At 47.3% G+C, this 21,572-nt stretch overlaps 1 protein-coding gene across 1 annotated transcript in view; it reads right to left on the bottom strand.

The window, feature by feature from the left end:
• Positions 1 to 21,572, bottom strand: part of LOC147122072 (cytochrome P450 4B1-like) — a 116,898-nt gene that overhangs the window by 53,712 nt on the left and 41,614 nt on the right. The window contains exons 4-5 of the mRNA XM_085982792.1: positions 20,869 to 20,996; positions 5,287 to 5,414 (exon numbers count right to left, since the gene is read on the bottom strand). Of these exons, the coding sequence (XP_085838918.1) occupies positions 5,287 to 5,414; positions 20,869 to 20,996 (256 nt within the window). The remainder of the gene's footprint in view (positions 1 to 5,286; positions 5,415 to 20,868; positions 20,997 to 21,572) is intronic.

Here is a 21,572-nt window from a genome sequence, read left to right as displayed (position 1 = left end):
TAGAGTGAGTGAGCGGAGACGTCCCTCCCTAAACCCCTCTGCCTCACTCTCGTCCTTTAAGATACTCGTTAAATCCTGCCACTTTAACCAAGCCTTTGGTCACCTGTCCGAATGTCTCCTTCTTTGGCTTGGTGTCAATTTTTGTTAGGTAAATCGCTCCCGTAAAGCACTTTGGGACATTTTACTACGGTAAAGGCACTACATAGTCATTGTTGTCGTTATTGTAATGCATTTGCTCCAACGTAACTGAAGATTGGGATTCTTTCTTCTGCGGGGGCTTTTTCTACTAGCTTAAGCATTGGTACCGCATATGGAAATATGTGTACCTTCAGCTATAAAGCACAGGACACAATGATGTTTGCTATAGTAATTCCCCTGTACCTTTGTTACGAAGAAAAACTCAGGTAACCAGGTCGGCGAGGTCACCCAGGAGAACCCATTGTCAGCTACCAGACATCTATGGATGAAGCTTGTAAGGGGCGCCTCCACCTTAATAAGATCCATGCCAACTTTAAAATCTATCCTACCTTCATGGTTTCCCCCTTGGCAACTGCATCAACTCACTCAATCGTTGACAAATACTCTCCTCCACAACTAGCACAGTTCCCATTTGAAAAACTTTCCGCTTCTCCTTTGCGCAGGCATTCCCCCACGTTGTCTCAAATCATTCTGCACATAACCCGTAGGTGATAAAAAAACATTTTAATTTTAAAAATCTATGCTTTCCTGCCCTTTTTGTTACCACTGTATCTCCCCTTAATGCCTACAATTATGTCTCCTTTCAATCCCAACTACCTTCTCCCCGGTGCTCCCTCATAGGCCGAGGTTTGAAGTTGGCTGATTGATATTCCCAATCAGCAGGTGACTGAGGTGTCTTCAGTTGTGGGTAAGTTTCCTCTTAATGAAGAAAGTAGACAAAGGGAAGGAACTCTATCAGCAAATAGAATGCAATCCAGGTGTCAAAAAGCATCCCTTTATGGGAGGAGACAAAGTGCAGGAAACAAGCAAATATATACATTCAATCTTTCACTATTTGCCTACATATTTGGCTGTGAGTAAAGGAAAACTTGCATGGGAAGGGTGGGTGGGTGGAGGGTCCTTTCTGGAAAATAGTGCTTAAGACAGAGGGCAAGGTGGCTGGAATTGGGAAAATACTTATTATAGTGCATTATTACAAAGTGTGATGGCCTCCTGTTACTTTGGCTGCCCTGGTGAAGTCATTGAACCTCTTGCAGCAATGAGCTGTCATGAGGTGTTCCTAGATGTGGGAGGCTAAGAATTTGCCCTTCCTTCCCTCGGGGGCAAAATTCTGGGTCCTCTTTTGCTGGATTTCAGCCAATAATACCTAAACTGAAGAGTCCATAAATTTAGGAACCCAGTGCGGTGAAGAACCAAACCCTGCAGTGATCTAAAATGCTTCAGACACACAATGAATGCCATGCCCCTTTAAGTTGATTCAGCCAGTTTATTGTGCAGCTGCATCAGCCTCCCACCAGATACAAGCTCCTAATACAGCTTGAAAATAATGCGGTGAGTCCGCTGACTATTTTAAAATGAAGTTAACCAATGAAAACTGGACAGAGTCATGGCAGGATCATCACAAAGGGCAGAAGTGTAGTTTAGGTAAACTCACCAGGGGGAAACGCCTATAGACCCTAACATTCTATTAACTTTTTTTGATTGATTGCCACATTGAAAGCAGCATCACAGTGTGGTAAACCACTGTATTGTATATTGCCACCTCTGGGTGGCGCTGTGTATGGAGGCATGCCTCAGCTGACTCCACCCACCACTGTGTGGGTTTCGTTCAGACTTGTTCAGTCACTCACGAAGAAGCATGGTCTCTTCTTAGCTAATAAAAGCCTTATTCATCTCTTCTTTCGACTCATCTCTTCTTCGACTCATCACCTTTTATGAAGTAATTGATAAGCGTATCAATTTTATTAGCTAAAAGTTAAATGGCGACACCTGAGGAGCAACAACAGCAACGGATACAGCAGACATTGCTGAGAGCCCTCAGACCACCACGCCTGGACCTCGACCCTCAAGATGTGGGTGCATCAGCCAAGTTTGAACACTGGCTGAGCTGCTTTGAATCCTTCCTCGCAATCTCACAGGTTACAGAGGAGGATCACAAACTGAAAATTTTGACCGCCCAGGTGAGCCATCAAGTATATATGCTAATCCGGGACTCTAATACGTACGTGGCGGCCCTCGAGCTACTAAAAGGGCAATATACGCGCCCAGTGAACACAATTTACGCCCGACACCTCTTGGGATCCCGCAGGCAGCAACCGGGAGAATCGGTAGGGGCATTTGCACGGGTGCTACTGGCACTCTGCAGAGACTGCGATTGTAAAGCGGTAACGGCTGTGGAGCACGCGCAGGGACTCGCCTGTGATGCCGTCTGCAGGGGTTGGGTTGGGCGGGGTGGTGGGGGATAACAGTGGTAAGGGGGATAACGGTGGTAAGGGGGATAACGGTGGTAATTCAGGGGTACCCGAGGGTGCGAGATCTCGTATGGAGACCGTGTCCTCCCGCCCGTCTGGGTATGTCACCCAGGCATACTGGGGGTTGGCGTGTAGGAGGTGCACCCGCTCGACCAGGGGGTCCGTTTTATGCGTCCTCACGTGCCTCCGCAGTAGGACGGGCCCAGGAGAAGTCAACCATGCCGGTAGCGAGGTTCCCGATGTAGACTTCCGGGGGAAAACGAACATTTTCTCATGAGGGGTCGCATTAGTGGCAGTACAAAGCAGTGACCGAATGGAGTGAAGCGCTGCAGGGAGGACCTCCTGCCAGCGGGAGGTCGGAAGGCCCTTAGATTTTAGTGCTAAGAGGACTGCCTTCCAAACCGTCGCGTTCTCCCTTTCCACCTGGCCGTTCCCCCGGGGGTTGTAACTGGTGGTCCTGCTCGTGGCGATACCTCTTGTTAGCAGGTACTGCCTTCGTCAGGGGCCTCCAGTCAGACCACACCCGGCAGAGACTGCTAGAAAGCAAGGAACCCGACCTGAAGACGGCCATTGCCCTTGCGCTCTCGTTAGAGGAGGCCCACCGAAACCTCGAGGCATACCCCCGTAACGGCGCCGAGACATGGCAATCGAAACCGTGGGACACGGGACCGCCGCCCCCGGCACCAACCGCTGCAGCGACCCAACCGAGACAGCAGCCTCCGGTAAGAACTGCTTCGATGCCCAGTAACCAGGCCCAAAAATGCTATTTCTGTGGCCAGTTAAAACATCCCAGAGCGCACTGCCCAGCTAAGACAGCTACCTGCTCGGGCTGCGGGAAGAAAGGCCATTACGCTAACGCCTGCAAGGGGAAGCCAGCCAGCAGCGCAGCGTGCGGGCCGTGGGAGCAGCCATCTTATCCGCCATTTTGTGTACCCCCGGCCGCATGGCATCCGCCGCCATCGTATCCAACGCACTCAACCGCCATTTCGTCACCGGAACCGACCACCGTCTCGGCGGATGACTATAGTGACTCACTAAGCCACATACTGGCCTCCGTGACGCTGGATCAAGGCCACCCTCACCATCTATCCAGCTCCATGATGGATATCGCGGTAAACGGCCGCGCCACCAGTTGCCTGATCGACAGCGGGAGCACAGAGAGTTTCGTCCACCCCGACACGGTACGTAGCCACTCCCTCACGATTCTGCCAACGCACCATCGCATTTCTATGGCGTCCAAGTCCCAGTCAATGGACATCAGCGGCTACTGTGTGGTGACCCTGTCAGTAGGGGGCACTGAATATCAAAAATTTAAACTGCTAGTCCTGCCCCGTCTTTGCGCTGCCGTCCTGCTAGGGTTGGATTTTCAGTGCCACCTTAAGAGTGTCACACTAGCATACGGTGGACCCCTCCCCCCACTCACAGTCTGCAACCAACAACTTTTAAATCGCCCGCTGCAAACCACCTGCAGCCTTTCCACATTAAAAGTCCCCCCCCCTCCCCTGTTCGCTAACCTCACCCGCGACTGTAAACCCATCGCTACCAAAAGCAGGCGGTACAGTGCCGGGGACAGAGCTTTTATCAGCTCTGAGGTGGAGCGGCTCTTGAAGGAGGGCATTATCGAAGGTAGCACTAGCCCCTGGCGAGCCCAGGTTGTAGTCGTTAAAACCACTGCAAAACGCCGCATGGTAATCGACTACAGCCAAACCATAAACCGGTACACCCAGCTGGACGCGTACCCCCTCCCTCGCATATCTGATATGGTCAATCAGATTGCGCAATACAAAGTATTCTCCACCATCGACCTTAAGTCAGCGTACCACCAGCTGCCCATCCGCCATGAGGACCGCCAGTATACTGCCTTCGAGGCAAACGGCCGCCTCTACCACTTCCTTAGGGTCCCCTTCGGCGTCACCAACGGGGTTTCGGTCTTCCAAAGGGAGATGGACCGAATGGTTGACCAGAACGCGCTGCGGGCAACCTTCCCCTATTTGGATAACGTCACCATCTGCGGCCACGACCAGCAGGACCACGACGTTAATCTAGCAAATTTCCTCCGTACGGCCCAACGGCTGAACCTAACGTACAATAAGGAAAAATGTATGTTTCACACCAAGCGCCTGGCCATCCTCGGCTGCGTGGTGGAGAACGGAGTCATCGGGCCCGACCCCGACAGAATGCGCCCCCTAATGGAGCTACCCCTTCCCCACTGCCAAAAAGCACTGAAGAGATGCCTGGGGTTTTTCTCCTACTACGCCCAGTGGGTGCCCCTCTATGCAGACAAAGCCAAAGCCCCAGGAATCTTCGCCAACCACCCAGACACCAGACCCGACGTCGGATGCTGCAACACCACCGCCGCCACCACGACGACGATCAGGACGTCAGACAAGGCCTCCTGATAGACTTAACTTGTAGTACCCTTCACCCCGCCGGACTTCACATTAAACAAGGGGTGAATGTGGTAAACCACTGTATTGTATATTGCCACCTCTGGGTGGCGCTGTGTATGGAGGCATGCCTCAGCTGACTCTACCCACCACTGTGTGGGTTTCGTTCAGACTTGTTCAGTCACTCACGAAGAAGCATGGTCTCTTCTTAGCTAATAAAAGCCTTATTCATCTCTTCTTTCGACTCATCATCTCTTCTTCGACTCATCACCTTTTATGAAGTAATTGATAAGCGTATCACACAGGCACTTTATATAATTTGATACAAATAACACAGCTCTTCTCCCCCTCATACATAAATTATCTCAAACAAGTTTTTCATGTTTCTCTTTAAAGTAAGGAAAAAAACTGCACCGCAAGTTATTTTGTAACACTTTTCAAATGCTGACCTTCCAATCTGGCAGTTGCTACGGTAACTGAAGGCACATTTCAGAATACTGTCCAATGTCATAAGGCTGACATGCTGGTAGAGCTCCAGTGATTGGTTTTCTTTTGTGCAAAGTTGTTCCCATTTATCCTGTGCAGACAGACATTTATTTTTCAGCTCATTTTAAGAAACAATTTATAAACAGCAGCTATTAGGCTATTAATCAGCATTGAAAAAACACAATGTAATACTTTCATTGATTTTTTTTCTATTTCCAAAACAGCCTTAGACTGGCCACCTGATTAAATGATTTACCATAAATATGAGAGAGAGAGAGAGAGAGAGAGAGAAGGATCTGAAAACATAAGGGGCTGAGTTTCCCACTATGGGCTCACCACTGCCACCTGTGAATTTTGCGAGTACAAAGAAGGAATTTCCCTGGGCTTTCTGCTATCCTCTTATTTAAATACAACTGGTGCATTTCCAGTACTGGGAGTGCAGAGATCAGGATTTTCTGGGCACTAACACAAATGTGCTGGTGCAGCTTCTTAAAGTTGCACCTGCAGTTCCTGTTGGTGGCAGAGTTTGAAACTGGATATTTTCCGACGGTGATTTGTGCTGAAATGAGGCGAAGACTGCTGGTGTCCAGGGGGCAGGCAGGGCAGCCTATGTCAGATAAAGTTTTGTGAATGGCGAGGTTCAGCAGTAAAGTTCAAAGCAAACAAAAGACAAATAAACATCCAATAATAAAAAAGTAATCAAAGTCATAACAGTATGACTGCAGCTATGACAAGCTCATACACTACTGCACTCTCAGTTGGACATCTTGGGCTAAAAATCCGATTGCCCCTGAAAATGGGTGCGGGGATTGTAATGTGTGATGAACGCGCCTGTTCGTTCCAATGCAGATATAATGCAAACTTCATGCTGCCTGGTAATTTACATGACTGCAGCATGCAGTCCAGTGCTAAACATGCTGCTGAGTGGCTGCATGCTCAGCAGGGAGCTAGCACCAATTAAAGCTAGCCTGCACTTCTTAAACGGGAGGAGCAGTTTGACAAATGCTAGTGCTGGAGGTCATTCCAGAAGTGAGTTTGACCTGGCAAAGAAACAGGAATGGCAGGAAGGGCTCCAAGGTTCTCTTACGCAGCACTGGAGGCTTTAGTGCAGAAGGTGGTCAGGAGGAGAGAGGTCCTGTATCTGCAGGGGGCCAGGAGGCCCTCCAGACAGACACTGTGAAGGCAGTGGAAGCAGATAGCCATGGAGGTAAATGCCAGCATTGTTGCCCCGAATGACCTGGATGCAGTGCCGAAAGAAGTTCAATGACCTCACAGGTCAAGTGAATGCATCTTCAGATGCCATATCCCATCAACTGCACCACTAGCCTCACACACTGCTCAATGCATGACACCCCCATCACTCACCTACCAATCACAACTCATATATCACATTCATATGCTCCACCTCACCCTCACACACTTACCACTGCTGCAACACTCACACCCACATCTTACACTTTGCACACACTGCCAGCTAATCAACCAAACGCATTACACCACACACTGAAAAATTTCCCTCTCACTTGCAGGAGAAGGTGGGGCACAACCGCAGGCAGCAGCAGCAGCTAACTGGAGGGGGACAGGTGTGCTTGCATATCCTAACCCCAATGGAGGAGACGGTGCTTGGCATTATTGGAGCGGCTATGACTGAGCCCGTGGCCAGCGACGAGGCTGAAACCATTAAAGATGATGGTATGCTCATACCTAATCCTGTTCCTCACATCTCACAACCTCAATTACAAGCTGCACATGGTGTAAGCATGCACCTTTTGCTTGCCCCTCCCCCCTCTTCCCTCACCACAAACCTACCCTTGTGGCTTTTTCCTTTCGGTGCCTTAAGAACTACAACCTGGGTAGGCAGTGGTGGAAGAGGAAGACAACACCGATGAAGAAACAGTCATTCAATCTCACACTTGCAGCCACCAGCACAGAAACTGGCAATGCGCGTACTATAGAGGGTAGCATAAAGGTGGGATCTACACGTGATGAGTCAACGGGCACGAGTGGGCTGCAGCCAGGGCAGGGGGTAAAAGGGTAGCGCAGGTGTCCGCTCCCCAGAGGGCGAAGTTGTACATGAGTTCTGCTGCACAGGACTCAGATGACCTCCTCAATGGGGAGTCCTACAGAAGGCGGCTGATGGGTATGCACAATTAAATGCTTGGTGCATTGGTTGGTCTGCCAGAAAGCCTGAATGCAATGTCAAGGAGCATGGAGGAGTCCAGCACCAAACTTGTACAGGGTTTTGTGCAGAAATTGGAGCCCATCCTTTCCAGCGTGGAAATGGTGGGCAAAACCATTGATGCACTTGTGGATCCAACCATCATGCAACGTCTGATGGACAATGTCTCAGCTTCCATTGCAGCACAAGCACAAGCAGAAGCCATTTTGAGTGCTGCAGTGGAAGCTCAGACTGAAGTCATGCAAGCGCAGCTTGCTGCCACACAAGCACAGACTGCTGCCATCATGGCTGTGGTTACCAGTGCTCAAAGGGGCTTGCAGGGTGTTACAACAATTTGTCCTCCAACAGATTACTAGGATGGCTGAGACACCGCCCTGGGGGAGTGGCAGTGCGTCTGTGGAGCATGAGCCTGCTGTCCTCTCAGGATGACAGCATTTGTCCTTCCACCATTGCCACTCCGCCAGTGCCCTCACCATTGCCACTCCGCCAGTGCCCTTGCTGTTACCTGTCAGCCAACCAGCCCAGGCTGCTGCCACCCATGCCGAGGTGGTGCAGTTTAAAGCCAGGCCTTCTAGGCCCAGAGCTGCTGGAGGTTGTCCAGCAAAGCCATCTGTAGTCTCACCCGCTGAAAGTCAGCAGCCTTCCACCAGGCATGCTGCAGCCACTGGGTTAGCATGGAGTAGAAGCACTAGGACAGGCAAAGGAACACACAAGACAGGCACTAAGGGAATGCACAAGAGTGATTAGTTGACTTTGTTATCTAACACTGGATGAATTGATGTATAAAGTTGGTTTGGAATGTTTGTGTTGTGGTGGCTTTTATTGTAACATTTGTTGCCAAGAGGATGCTGTGATGGTCTGGAACAGAGGGATGGTAAGGTGTGTGACGGTGGGTGAATGGGAAATTGGAGTTGCGTTCACTGGTACCGCAGTTGAATCAGTTGATCACGGGCAGCCTGGGCTGAAAGGGGCTGTCTTAGTTGCCTCCTCCCTTCCTTCTCAGCTGGTCGCCATATGCCTGGAGGCAAGGGCTGTGCCCTCGTGATGGCGAGGTTGTGCAGCATGCAGCAGACCACAACGAATCTTGAGACGTGCTCTGTGGAGTACTGCAGGGCTCTTCCAGAGTGGTCCAGGCGGCGGAAGCGTTGTTTAAGGACCCCAATGGTCTGCTTTATCACATTCCATGTGACAGAATGGCTTTCATTATATGCATACTGCCCACGAATGGTTGGGTGGTCAGCGGATAGCCCTCATCATCTAGTAGCCACACTCTGGTTTGTCGTGGTGGCTCAAATGTTGATAGTACAGCAAACTGCTGCAGAACGAAGGCATCATGACTGCTGCCAGGATACCGAGCATGGACTTGCATGATCAGGAGTATGGTCACACATCAGCTGGAAATTAAGGGAGTGGAATCCTTTCCGGTTGTGGTACATCCCAGTTCATTTGCGGCATCTGGAAAGCAATGCATGTGCAGTCAATGGGGAACCCTGCACCTTGGGGAAGTCTGCTATCCTGGCAAAGCCTGCTTCTCTCTGGCAAGAGAATGAAATGCATTCACCTCTCTGGGTACAGAGCCTCAGTGACCTCCCTTATGAAACGGTGAATGGCAAACAGACATTGCAAATGTCGCCTGGAAGGAACCAGATACATAAAAATTCCTGGCAAAGCTCACCTTCAGAGCCGCTGGTGATGCAGTCTTCGCCTTGCTCTGAAACTCAGGTCTGCCTGCAGCAGGTGGCAGATTTCAGTGAGCATCTCCTTACTGAAGCGGAGATGTCACAGATTGTTTCATGTTGAGGTTTAGATGGGAGAATTGCTCCCTGAAGACCCTGGGTGGATATGGCCTCCTGTTGAGAGAGTCCCCCTCCTCCTCCTCCTCCCTCTTCAAGCAGCTGGTCCTCCTCTGTCGTCTCTGCTCATTCTCCCTATCCTGCTGCAGGCAAAGGGGGATAACAAATTACAGTACTCATGTCTGGGAGCATCTGGTCTGAGCGCATCTGGTCTGAGCAGAAACCTTGAAATAACCTGCCACACCATTCCTTTAGACTTCAGCAACTTCAAATAAGACACCAAACCAAGAAACACCTCTACAAACTCACCAAGAGGCAGTAGAAATCAATCAGCAACTAACCTGAAAATGGTGATGATCCCTTTAAATAGCGCTGGTGGGGGAGGGGTCCTTCCTGCTGCTGAACACATCTTCAGCTGTGGGAGGTTAAGCGAGGGCGTTAGCTCCAGCGTGGAGGTCAAAAATTGGCAGCGTTGGCGTCCAATCAGCATTGCACGCTGCTTGACATCACGATCTGCGCACTCTGCATACTTCCAGCACACGCTCCCTGTGCAGACACAAATGACCTTACCAAAATGACGTCCGGGGCAGCCCGTGCCAAAAGTGCGCTTGCGACGCGGACGCCATTTGAAAAAACGGCATCCATAGCACTGAAATTGGGTGCTATGGAGCCCACTAGGCTATTTTTCAGCCGTCAGCTTTTTGTGCCATTAGCTTTTGTGAAGCGGTCAGTCAGCTTTTGCTAATTTTGCAGGCTGCAGTGTAAGAAAACCGTGTTTATGTTTCAGTGAGCACCAAAACTCTTTGAATTATAGAGGAACCTCCATTATTGGCCACACTGGTGAATAATGGAAATTGGTGAATAATTGAGTTCCCACACTTAGGTCATGATATTTAAGAGTCTCCAAACTACAAATCCACAGGTCGAGTTTTTTTTTTTCTGATGTGGAATCCACATTCCTCCCATAGTTTCAAACCACATATACCCTAGTCTCGAGAGCTTAAGTGCAGGTTGGCAGAGCCAAGACATGGGAACCCCCAAGTGTTCACAGGGATATTACTGGAGCTTAACTAGGCATTATTGCATAGCCCATCGGCACAGAGCACTGGTAAGCTTCCCACTGCTGGTCCATACCCATTAGGGCCCTGGCTTGCAGCGTTATCTGGAGCTGAATGGGAACAATCCCAACCCCAGTAACAGGTATATCTCTCCAAGTTTTTTAAAAAATTCGTTCATGGGATGTGGGAGTCGCTGGCAAGGCCAGTATTTAGTGCCCATCCCTAATTGCCCTTGAGAAGGTGGTGGTGAGTCACTTTCTTGAACCGCTGCAGTCCGCGTGATGAAGGTACTCCCACAGTGCTGTTAGGGAGGATGTTCCAGGATTTTGAGCCTGCGATGCTAAAGGAATGGCAATATATTTCCAAGTCAGGATGGTGTGTAACTTGGAGGTGATGGTGTTCCCATGCGCCTGCTGCCCTTGTCCTTCTAGGTCGCGGGTATGGGAGGTGCTGTCGAAGAAGACTTGGCGAGTTGCTGCAGTACATCTTGTAGATGGTACACACTGCAGTCATGGTGTGCCGGTGGTGGAGGGAGTGAATGTTGAAGGTGGTGAATGGGGTGCCAATCAAGCGGCTGCTTTGTCCTGGTTGGTATCGAGCTTCGAGTTCCACTAATGAATCAGGCTGGCTAATCAGCAACAATGCCTAAGTGTACTGTGGGTCTGCTGGCTCCAGTATCGGATTGCCAAATCTGCCACAGAGTTGATTTGGTTCTGAACTTCCATTGCCAGCCATTTTATCTTGGCGCCATCTCAACCCCAATGACAGCCTAAAGTAGGATAGTTACTCGTCATTGTAACTGATAAGAACAGGTTTGAGCCCTCGCTAGGCAAACAGGTACAAGGAGCTCCTTATGACCACCTGAACACACCACTAAATGTGAGACTGCATTGCCACCATCCTTCTGACCACAGCATGGACAAACATACCATAACCCATCAAATGTTGGTTCCACCAGTTGAAGGTTAAGAGCTCCAGCAACTGCTGCAACCCAATAGTCGGGACTGAGCCCTGAATAAATGAGTATTCTCATACTCCGCCTGCAGGTAATACCCTCCAGCAACTATCATCCCAAGTCTCAGTTTCCTCATCAAATATGCAATGGATATCTGCCTTCAGAACGATGGACTGATACTAGCAACATGCCAACTACCTTGGCGTTCTAGATGTTGAAGTGCTGCATAGCAGGTTTACTTGTCACCAACTGCTTACTTGAGCTTCTCATGCGAGAGGCTTTAGCAAGGAGGCATTCCCACAGTGAAGCCGATTCCCTTCTGGGGAACTCAGCTGCAGCTTGATGCAGGTCAGAACCATCCCTCCTGGCAATTTTTTTTTTGCCACAAATCCATCTCAGCTAGATTCTGGATTTTGCACTTGAACTTGAAGAAGCACGTCTGGGAGGTCTGGACATGAGATGTTTGAGTAAGTCTTAAGCCACAAACTTGATCTATCCTGGGGCTTTGCCATCACTGAAGAACGGCAAGACCAAAGTGTCCCATCTCAGCACTGTCCCATAGCACTGTGTCCAGGCTGAAGGCAGTATCCTTCATGGCTCCAGGCTCTAATGTGAATCAACAATTGGACCCCTTGTATTTTCCAGTCAATGTATTTAAGATGCTCTCCAGCGATACTAAGCCATTATTAACCACCACGATATCTCACTGATCCATTGTTCAAGATAGTGAGTGCAGTGCACTAGATTGCCAGATGAGTCCACCAATAACATATCTGCAAAAAAGGAGCACAACAAATTTTCAGAAATGCTCGAAACAGATACTCCAATGCCATTTTTTGTTATGATGTCATCCAACACATCTTAAGATGCAACACATCATATGTATAATAGATACTGTAGGCACAGTAAGTACAAGCCGAGGAACACAAATTGAACTTAACATTCCTTGCCGGAGGTTGATTTATGTCAGACAGGCAGAGATTAGACATCTTATGCAAAGCTTTGTCTCATGAAAATTCTGTTGGATAATTAGGAATGCAGATTATTGGAGGTTCTACTGGAGCTTGTTGATATCAATGAATACTGCAAAGCATGCACTTCACACCCATGAAAAAAAATTGAAGTGTCATTTTTGTGTTGTTAGCACAATTTTAAAAGTTAATGAATCCCTTTTGAATGAAATGCTGGGACCAAAATCCCTATTGTTATTGGCAAGATAGGAATGTAATACAGATGCATCTCAATTTTGAGTGTCAGATTTAAGGGCAGGACCTGTTTCTGCTGGGGGTATGTCCAGATTTCATTGCAGCAAAATTTCCTGTTCAGGTTCCTGCCTGCTGTTTAACACACACACACACACGACATAATTTCTGTTGGTGCAACTTTGTCATGAACAGATACACTGGGCAGAAATGTTCACAGCTGGACGACTTCAGCCCATATCTCAGGTTTATTACCTTCTTTCAGGAAATTTGTATTTTTGAAGCTTTGGGGAGCTACTGAACTACACTTTAAACTGCCAGAGTGAGGGGCTTTCTGGTCACCAGAACATTTTTGGCACTCAACCACAGTTCGGGATACCAAAGAACAGTATGAGCTTTGCGATGAGGATTCTTTTGTATGCACCCTTGATAGAGGAGCACAACAGAAAGGAACAAAAAAGAGTGAGGCAACACCAAAGGAGGATGAGGCCAACCTGCTATTATCCCCCCCCCCCCCACTCCACCATTAGTCTATAGGTCCCACAAATATTATAAGGGACTCTGAGGATCTGTGCCTTCATCAACTTCCGTTCACTAAGGAAGCCGTGGATCAACTATGCCACCTTCTACACAATGACCTGAAGTCCAGGTCAAGAAATGAACAACTCTGCCAATGGCTTCAGTCAGTACAGCTCATAACTTATGTCACCGACTCCTTCCAAGCTGCAACCGGGAACTAATGCACCATCAGCTAGGACGCCCTGTGGTCCTGCATACGACAAGTCACTGACACCATCGTTTGGAAAGCTGCGTAATTGTCCATTCTGAAATGACTCCTAATCAGTAGCACGGCGTAGCCATTCAGCTCTGGTTTCTCTAAAGTTCAGGGGGCAATAAATAGCACATCAGAGCTCTTCCAATATTATGTGATTTGGAAGCTTTGTTTAATCCTGGAGAAAATGCAAGAAACCCTTGGAAACAACATGTACGGATTTTTTTCCAATACAAGATTACATTTGAAATTGTATTGCAGAGTGTGAGTGCTGTGCGCAGGTTGGTAATCATCCAATGTCATTTACAGTTTATCACTTAGACATCTGTACCCCTCCCTCAGTCAGATTTAGGAGAATTTATACACGAGAATAAATGACTTAAAACACCCAACTTTATTTACTTTCTTGTCCAGGTACTTTCAAGGGAAACATTAAGTAAACTGCCCCAAATTTCTGTGTAGTTGAAGGTTTAATTCAACGGTTGACCTTTGCACCTGCTAATAACTCATCTCACCCACCGGAAAATTTATTTTTTGTATCCTATCTGATGATTCATGGAACGGCCAACAAAAGTCTGCATTCCTGTTTAATTCCCCTACCCAGATGGCAGTATTTCGTCAGAGGAACCAGAGACAGATTGGACCTAACAAAAAGGAAGACAATTACAAAAGAAACAAATAAAATAAAATCCTGAATTCTTGTGCGGGCTGCTGCATGCTTACCACTCAGTTTTACAATGGATTTGCCCGTCGCTCTTTAGTAATGATCCTTTTCTCACTAGCACCTACTGACTGCAGGAATAGAATCAGGCAGTCAGAGCAGATGGCAGCAATTCCTCCTTCGTACCACATTTGATAGGTTTGGGGAAAGAATGGTGTCAGCTGTAGCTCAGTGGGTAGCACACTCTAGGTGGGAGGGGCTAGGAGTGAGCCAGGTGTTACTGGTTGCCTAATTGCAGCTGGGTGTTGGAGGGAGTTTTGTAAAAAGTTGGTGCTGGGATTTGGAGTTTTGTTTTCAGGTTTTAGGGCCTTTTTGGCCCACAAAAAACAGCCAGATGGCTGCCGAGGGGTCCGGAGAGTCGGGCCCCTCGGAGGACAGTGTTCCCGAGAGGAATTTAATTAGGGAAGAAACTGTGGTGGGAAAGGAAAAAAGAAGGCCCAAAGATTTGGGCCGGGGCCCCAGGAGGTTTGGTAAAGAAAACACGGTGGTGGTGCAGTGTGAGGATAAGAAGATTCGAGCCTGGGATATAATTCAGGCGGTTCATGAGGACTGTGGCGAGGGAAGCTGCTTTGCCTGCCAACCAAAGCCGAATGTGGGATTTGAGGTGATGGTCAGCGGCCGTGAGGAGGTGGAAAAACTGCTACTCAGTCTGAAAGTTGGTGAGAAATTCTTGGAGGTGACTCTGCTATATTCAGAGGAGGTGGTGGTTTCATTTTTGAACTTGCCAGTGTACGTTGAGGACGAAGTGGTGAGCAAAAAGTTGGAGTTGTGGGACATTAAAATCTGTTCTGAAATAAAGAGGAGGTACTATCCAGGAACACGGGTAGCAAACGGAACCCGGTATGTAAAGGTGCGGTTCCCAGAGGGGGTGAAGTCTTTGCCGTACAGTATGAAGTTCGAGACACTGGAAGGAGTGCAGTACTTTCTCGTGCTGCACGATAACCAAGTAAAGGTGTGCTATTATTGTCTGGGACATGACCATCTCATAAGAAACTGTCCAGATTTATATTGTTACAATTGCGGTGAGTTGGGACATATCACTCGGAGCTGCAAGGCGGAGAGCTGTGGGGTGTGTCACAAAGGCCCCACCCGCTGTGAGTGTGTGGCAGAAGGGAGCAATATGAGTGATGAGAAGGAGAAGGAGAGGAGAGTGAAACGGCCGGAGGAGCGGTGCAGTCGGAGGACACAGCCGGTAAAATGAAGGAGAAAGGAGCACAGGAAGAGGCAGAGGATGGCGGAGCGGAGGACGGGATGGAGATGGCGGAAAACACGCCGAAGGCTGTGGAGGGGAACAAAGACAGCAGCGGGCAGCAAGGGTCGAGTGCAGACTCGAGCCTTAGTGCGGTTCGGCTCCCCCTGGGGAGTCTGGTGGCTGCGGGGGGAGAGGAGGCGGGAGCGGGGTGTGTGGTGGATGTGGGTGCTCCGGGGAGAGGCGGGGAGAGGCGGGGAGTCGGATATCTTGGTGAGCAGGAGGGGGCAGGACGGGGAGAGGGAGCAAGAGGCAGGAGCCTTACAGGGACAGCAGGATGGGATCGGCGAGATAGGGACGTCAGAAGGTGCCATTGTCCCATGGAGAGAGGGAACAGGGTGCAAGGGTCAGAGGTGGCGATGCGGTCGAAGGGAGCGGCACAGTGGGAGAAACTGCGATAGCAGGAAGACTCTCTATGGGAGATGAAGTATCTGACGGGGAGCAGGATTAGGTATCGGACGGGGAGCAGGCACAGGGGGTTGCAGATGAGCTTGAGTGTGAGGAATTAGAGGGGGACAGAGACATGGAAGTCGGGGGTGGGGTGGCATCATGTGGAAAGGGAAAGGTTAGTGAGGGGCAGAAGGAGGGAGGAAGGGCAGCTCCTGGGCCCAAACTTAATGCAAGGAAGAGGCTGAAACAGCAGGGCAAGTTTAAACAGGAGGGGAAAAAGAGTCGGAGGCTGCAGGAAAAAGCAACAGCTGCCCGAGAAGTTGGGAAGGAGCATGTGAGGAGGGAAGGGCGAGAGATTAAATGATGGGGAGATTATCAGGCATACTTCCCTTCTTTGGAGCCATGATTACATTGGTCTCGATTAATGTGAACGGACTGAGGGGTGAGAAGAAATTGCAGCAGTTGTTGCAGGGTTTTAAAGGTACGGACTTGTTGTGTCTGCAAGAAACCTTTTGGGATGAGGATATCCTAGAAAGAGTTCAGAAGGTTTGGAAGGGAGAGGTGTTTGCAAGTTGTGCAAACAATAACCGTAGAGGGATGGCTGTTTTGGTGAGTCCGTCCATAAAAGAGAACGTTGCCTTGATGGACAAGGACGCTGAGGGGAGATTTTTACGGCTAAGGGTAAAAATGGAGGGATTTAATTGCGATCTCTAATATCTATGCACCGAACGACCATTGCAAGCATCGCAAGTTTTTTCGGGGGTTATTCACTGAAGTGGCAGAGGTGGAAAATCTTTGTATAGTGGGGGATTTTAATGTATTTTTATCTCGGATGGACATTTCAGCCCAGATGACCTTTAAGGATGATAACTCCAGAGGGATGATTGTAAAAATGATGGCAAATTTATATTTGAGACTCTAATGGAGGGACCGGAACCCCATAAAAAGGGAGTTCTCCAGATCAGGTTGGGTGGGTGATGTTTTAAAACAGAGCCGAATAGATTTTGTGTTCATGCGGGATGGGTTAAGTTCTGAGGTGATGGAGATTTATTGTAAAAAAGTATTTTTTAGTGATCACTCGGCTTTGGTTCTTAGAATTAGGAACAGCAGAGTTAAGATCGGTTCAGGGGTGTGGATTTTAAACAATCAATACCTGAAAGAAATTGCTTATAAAGAAAGGATTATAAATATAATAAAGGATGCTCGGAAGGAACCTTTGTTCTTGAAAGAAAGAAGAGTTTGGTGGGATAATTTCAAATATGAGGTAAAAGTTTTTTCGGTACGTTATGGGAAAAAGAGGGCGGCAGCTAACCAGCGTCGAGAAGAGAATATAAACAAAACGTTTACGGATGTCTGTAAAGCAGTTGACGGAGGGGATAAGGGAGCGGAGACTAAGTTCCGGGTGCTAAAGGAAGATTGGGAATTACTGCAAGCTGAAAAATGCAAGGGGGCCATTCTCCGTGCAAAGGCTAGAGATGTATTGGAGGGCGAAAGATGCACTAGATATTTTCTAGAGCAAGAAAAGCTGCGACAGAGATTATCGTTAATTGAAGAGTTGAAGGTTGGGGAGAAGATCATTCATGAAAGTGGGGAGATTTTAGAGGCGGCTAGCAGCTTTTATCAAGAGTTATACACTAAAGAAGACATTTCCAATTTGGCGATGGAGAAGGTTACTGCTTTTATTGAAGAGGGTTTAAAGGAGGATGAGAGAAGCACGTGTGACAAAGAAGTAGGATTAGTGGAAATAGAAGTAGCAATAAGTGGAATGAAGGGGGGGGGGAAAAGCCCAGGGTCCGATGGACTAAGTGCAGAATTTTATGAAGAATTTTGCGAGATTTTAAGTCCATTGCTCTTAGAAGTTTTTAAGGCAATTAAAATTGAGGGAAGCCTGGCCCCATCTATGAGGAGAGGGATCATAAGCTTAGCTTATAAAAATAAAGGGGATAGACGGGATCTGAAGAATTGGAGGCCCATCACATTATTAAATGTGGATTATAAGATCTTGGCGAGGGTTATGGCAAATCGTTTGAAGGAGGTGTTACCGCAGATAGTTTGGCCCTCTCAGTCCTATGGAGTCATAGGCTGGGACATCGCAGACTCTGTGGTCTCAATCCGAGATGCGATAGAGCTCATGGAAGAGAGTGGGAGGGAGGCTTATGTATTAAAGATAGATCAAGAGAAAGCCTTTGATAGGGTCTCTCATGAGTTTTTATTGAAGGTTTTGGAAGCATTTGGTTTCAAGGAAAATTTCATTCAGTGGATAAGGATTTTTTATTCAAACATATTTAGCTGTGTTAAATGTAATGGTTTTTTATCCAAGTATTTTCCGATACAGAGATCAGTGAGACAGGGTTGTCCCCTGTCCCTATTGTTGTACACTTTGGTAGCAGAACCATTAGGTTACATGATGCGAAAGAAACAAGGTGTAGTTGGGATTGTGGTCCCCAATTCTGGGCTGGTGTCGGTGATACACCAATATGCAGATGATACAACCTTAACATTGAGAAATGGGGAGTCAGTGAGGAAAGCTATGGATGTAGTGGAGGAATATTGTAGAGCTTCAGGAGCCAGAGTGAATTATAGTAAGTCCCAATGCCTGGTTGCAGGGAGGGGTAGGGGGGAATGGTTGGGGGAATGTCCCTTTAAGGTGGTGGAGGTTTTGGAAGTTCTGGGGGTGCATATGGGGTGCAAGAAAGACAGGGATGAAGTGGATCGATTAAATTGGGAACCGAAGGTTATGAAAATTAAAAAGATTTTGGGAAGATGGGAAAGAAGGTGGTTGAAAGTGCAAGAAAGAGCGACAGTGGTGTCTGCTCTCCTGCTATCTAAGCTATGGTACTTATTGACGGTGGAGGATTTTCCTGAGTGGGCGGAAAAGTCCATCCGAGAGGCTTGTGTGAGGTTTTTATGGGAAGGGAAACCAGCCTTGGTGGCTTACAATACCATCATTGGACGGAGAAATCAGGGAGGACTCAATTTCCCAGATATTGATTTGAAGAAAAAATCCTTCAGAATCAAATGGGTGAAGAGATTTCTTCAGAAGTCAAATACAAGTTTTTGGAAGAGTTGTTTTGAGCATTTTTTAAAACGAAGTGGGATAGGAGGGCAGGGGATGTTGTATATGGAATACAATAATATGTTTTTGAAATCGATTAAACTTCTCGCTAGGTTTTATAAGGGGGTTGTAGAGACTTGGACCCAATTTTTAAAAAGTGTGCAGTTTATGCCCAAGGGGGCTGAGGAATTTTTAGAACAGCCCTTATTTTTGAACAGGTGGGTCAACATCGAAGGAGAGGTTTTATTTAATCAAGCTTTTATAAAAGCTGGGATTATACCTGTGAAAGATGTATTATACGAGGCGATTCCAGGTTGGTTGCCGGAAGCGATAGTGAGGGACATGGTGTGCGAGGAGGATCAGGAGGTAGAGGAAAAAGCAATAGGAATTATGTATGAGAAGATTGTGAGGGCAATGCCACAGGATTGGATGGAAGAAATAAATGCGGAAATCTCCAAAGGAAGTAAAATGCGTCCTGCTTTTCCAAGCTTTGTACTGGAGAAAGGGGGAGAGTTGGTCCAATTTGACAACTGTAATACTCGAGATTTCTATGAGGTATTTAGAGAATGGAGATTCAAGACACCTGCTGGTCAGGAGTTTTGGCAGAGTATATACCCACAGCTGGACTTCAACAGGATTTGGAAGGGAGTGTGGGCGAATTTTAAATGTCCAGAGTGGATTGAACTGGATTTCAAATTGGCTCATAACCGGATTTTTACCATGACGGTCTTGTGCAAGATTGGGCGAGTGGAGGCGGCAACTTGCCCAGTGTGTGGGACACGGGATGAGACTCTGTCCCATTTACTGGTGTTATGTCCGCAGTTAAATGACTTTAAGTACTATGTTCGACAGTTGTGTGAAGCTTTTTTGCTGGGTGGGGACCGAAGAGCGAGAATGGGAATCCCGTGGGACTCAATTTTGAGATGGGGATTGCAGGAGAGTCTGCCCGAGTCTAGCGGAGCGGCAATTAAATTAATGTTCAGTTTGGCTAGATTCGTGATTGTGCAAAGAAGGAATGCTCTTTTTAAGGGGAGGAGAATCAATCTAAAAGAGTATTTTAAATATAAGCTAAAAGATCATTATAAGGCTCTGTGGATGTTTTATTCAGAAAGGAATTTAAGGATAGTATTTTACAACCAATTTTTAAAGTACAATCGATTAATATATGTTACAGGAGACAAATTAAACTTCAGGTTTTGATGTTAAAATGTGGTGGCGGAATGGCTGTGCAGAGTGGCGGAATTGATTTGTATCATACAATGAAATGATCAAGATGTTGTAAATGTTCTTAATGTTCAATAAAGTATATTTATAAAAAAAAGTGGGTAGCACTCTCGCCTCCGAGTCAGAAGTTTGTGGGTTCAAGTCCCACTCCAGGAACTTGAGCACAAAAATCTAGGCCGACACTCCACTGCAGTGCTGAACTGTCAGAGATGCCGCCTTTTGGATGAGATGTTAAACCGAGGCCCTATCTGCTCTCAGGTGGACGTAAAAATATCCCTTGGCATTATTTTGAAAAAGAGCAGGCGAGTTATCCCCAGTGCCCTGGCCAATATTTATCCCTCAATCATCAACATAAAAAACAGATTATCTGCTCATTACCAATTGCTGTTTGTGGGAGCTTGCTGTGCGCAATTGGCTACCTACATTAAATCAGTGACTACACTTCAAAAGTACTTCATTGGCTGTGAAGCGCTTTGGGGCGTTCTGAGGTCATGAAAGGCGCTATAGAAATGCAAGTCCTTCTTTCTAACAGTACATGAGTCTCCCCTTTCCCCACTGTAAGGCTGGCGTTAGCTCAGTAGTATTTTTCCAGTGGGGCAGGACACTGCCGTATATTTATACAGCTTTTGCAAGGGGTGGTGGAGAGGGTTACATCTAGCCTGTACTTCATCACTGAACTGAATGTTCCTTATTCAACAGCACTATTCCTTTTTTCCAGGTACCATTACTGTTTAATACAGCAAAGGGGAAAAAAAGTTAAATACGCACTAGGTGCAATTAGTGAATATACTTGCTGAACTAAAGGAATCTCTACCACTAGAGGACATTACTAAGTGATTACTGGAAAATAAAGCATAAAATAATTTTTAAAAACAGTTTTAAACCAGAAAAGAACAAGTAAATCACCATGAGTTAAACATTATCATAGATCTCCCAGAAGAACATACCAGCATGATTTTGGTGGAGTCTGCAACCAGTCTCACGTAATGCTTCAAAACATCGTAGTGAAATCCTGGTGTTAACAATCGTCGATGGCGGAACCATTTCTGTCCATTACTCACCAGTAAACCCTCACCTGGGAATCAAAGATATTCACTCCTGAAAACCATCACTTTTTAAACTGTATATTTCCTAATTTGTGAAATGAATGGCCCCTTTCCCTGGCATTTTTCAGCAACTCCATGAACAAATGTACTATCCATTGATTGAACCATACAAACCAAGTTCAATCATTAATCTCTACTGAAATTGCTGATTATCAGTTAGGTTGGTGGTCGGGGTGTTACAATTGGCTTCAGTGCCCTTTGACTAAACAGGAAAAAAACTAGCCAGGGTGGCTGTTCCCAACTGCAATGATGTCACGTGAGAGCAGGATTTAGTTTAGAGAGGATGCCCTTCATGATTGCAAACAATCGCTGTCTAGAATCGCACTTGGGTGAGATACTTCAAAGTAGGTGATACACATGGGGAGAACTACAAAACAAAAACAGCCTAGTTGACAGACATGAGCATATCATTTTGGTTCAAAATATTTGTGCCCCTCCTAAGGGACATGCTCCACAGGTTAGGAACCTACATATTCTGATGTAAAAGGGCTGGATTTTAACTCGGGTGCGGGATGGTGTCGTGTTATCCGCATTTCATGTTATCC

This window comes from Somniosus microcephalus, chromosome 3 (genome assembly GCF_052327205.1).
Source record: "Somniosus microcephalus isolate GS21.2 chromosome 3, FLI_Smic_1.0, whole genome shotgun sequence".
Classification (NCBI taxonomy): domain Eukaryota; kingdom Metazoa; phylum Chordata; class Chondrichthyes; order Squaliformes; family Somniosidae; genus Somniosus; species Somniosus microcephalus.
Note: the sequence above shows the minus strand (reverse complement) of the source record. Positions and strands in the feature narration are given on the sequence as shown.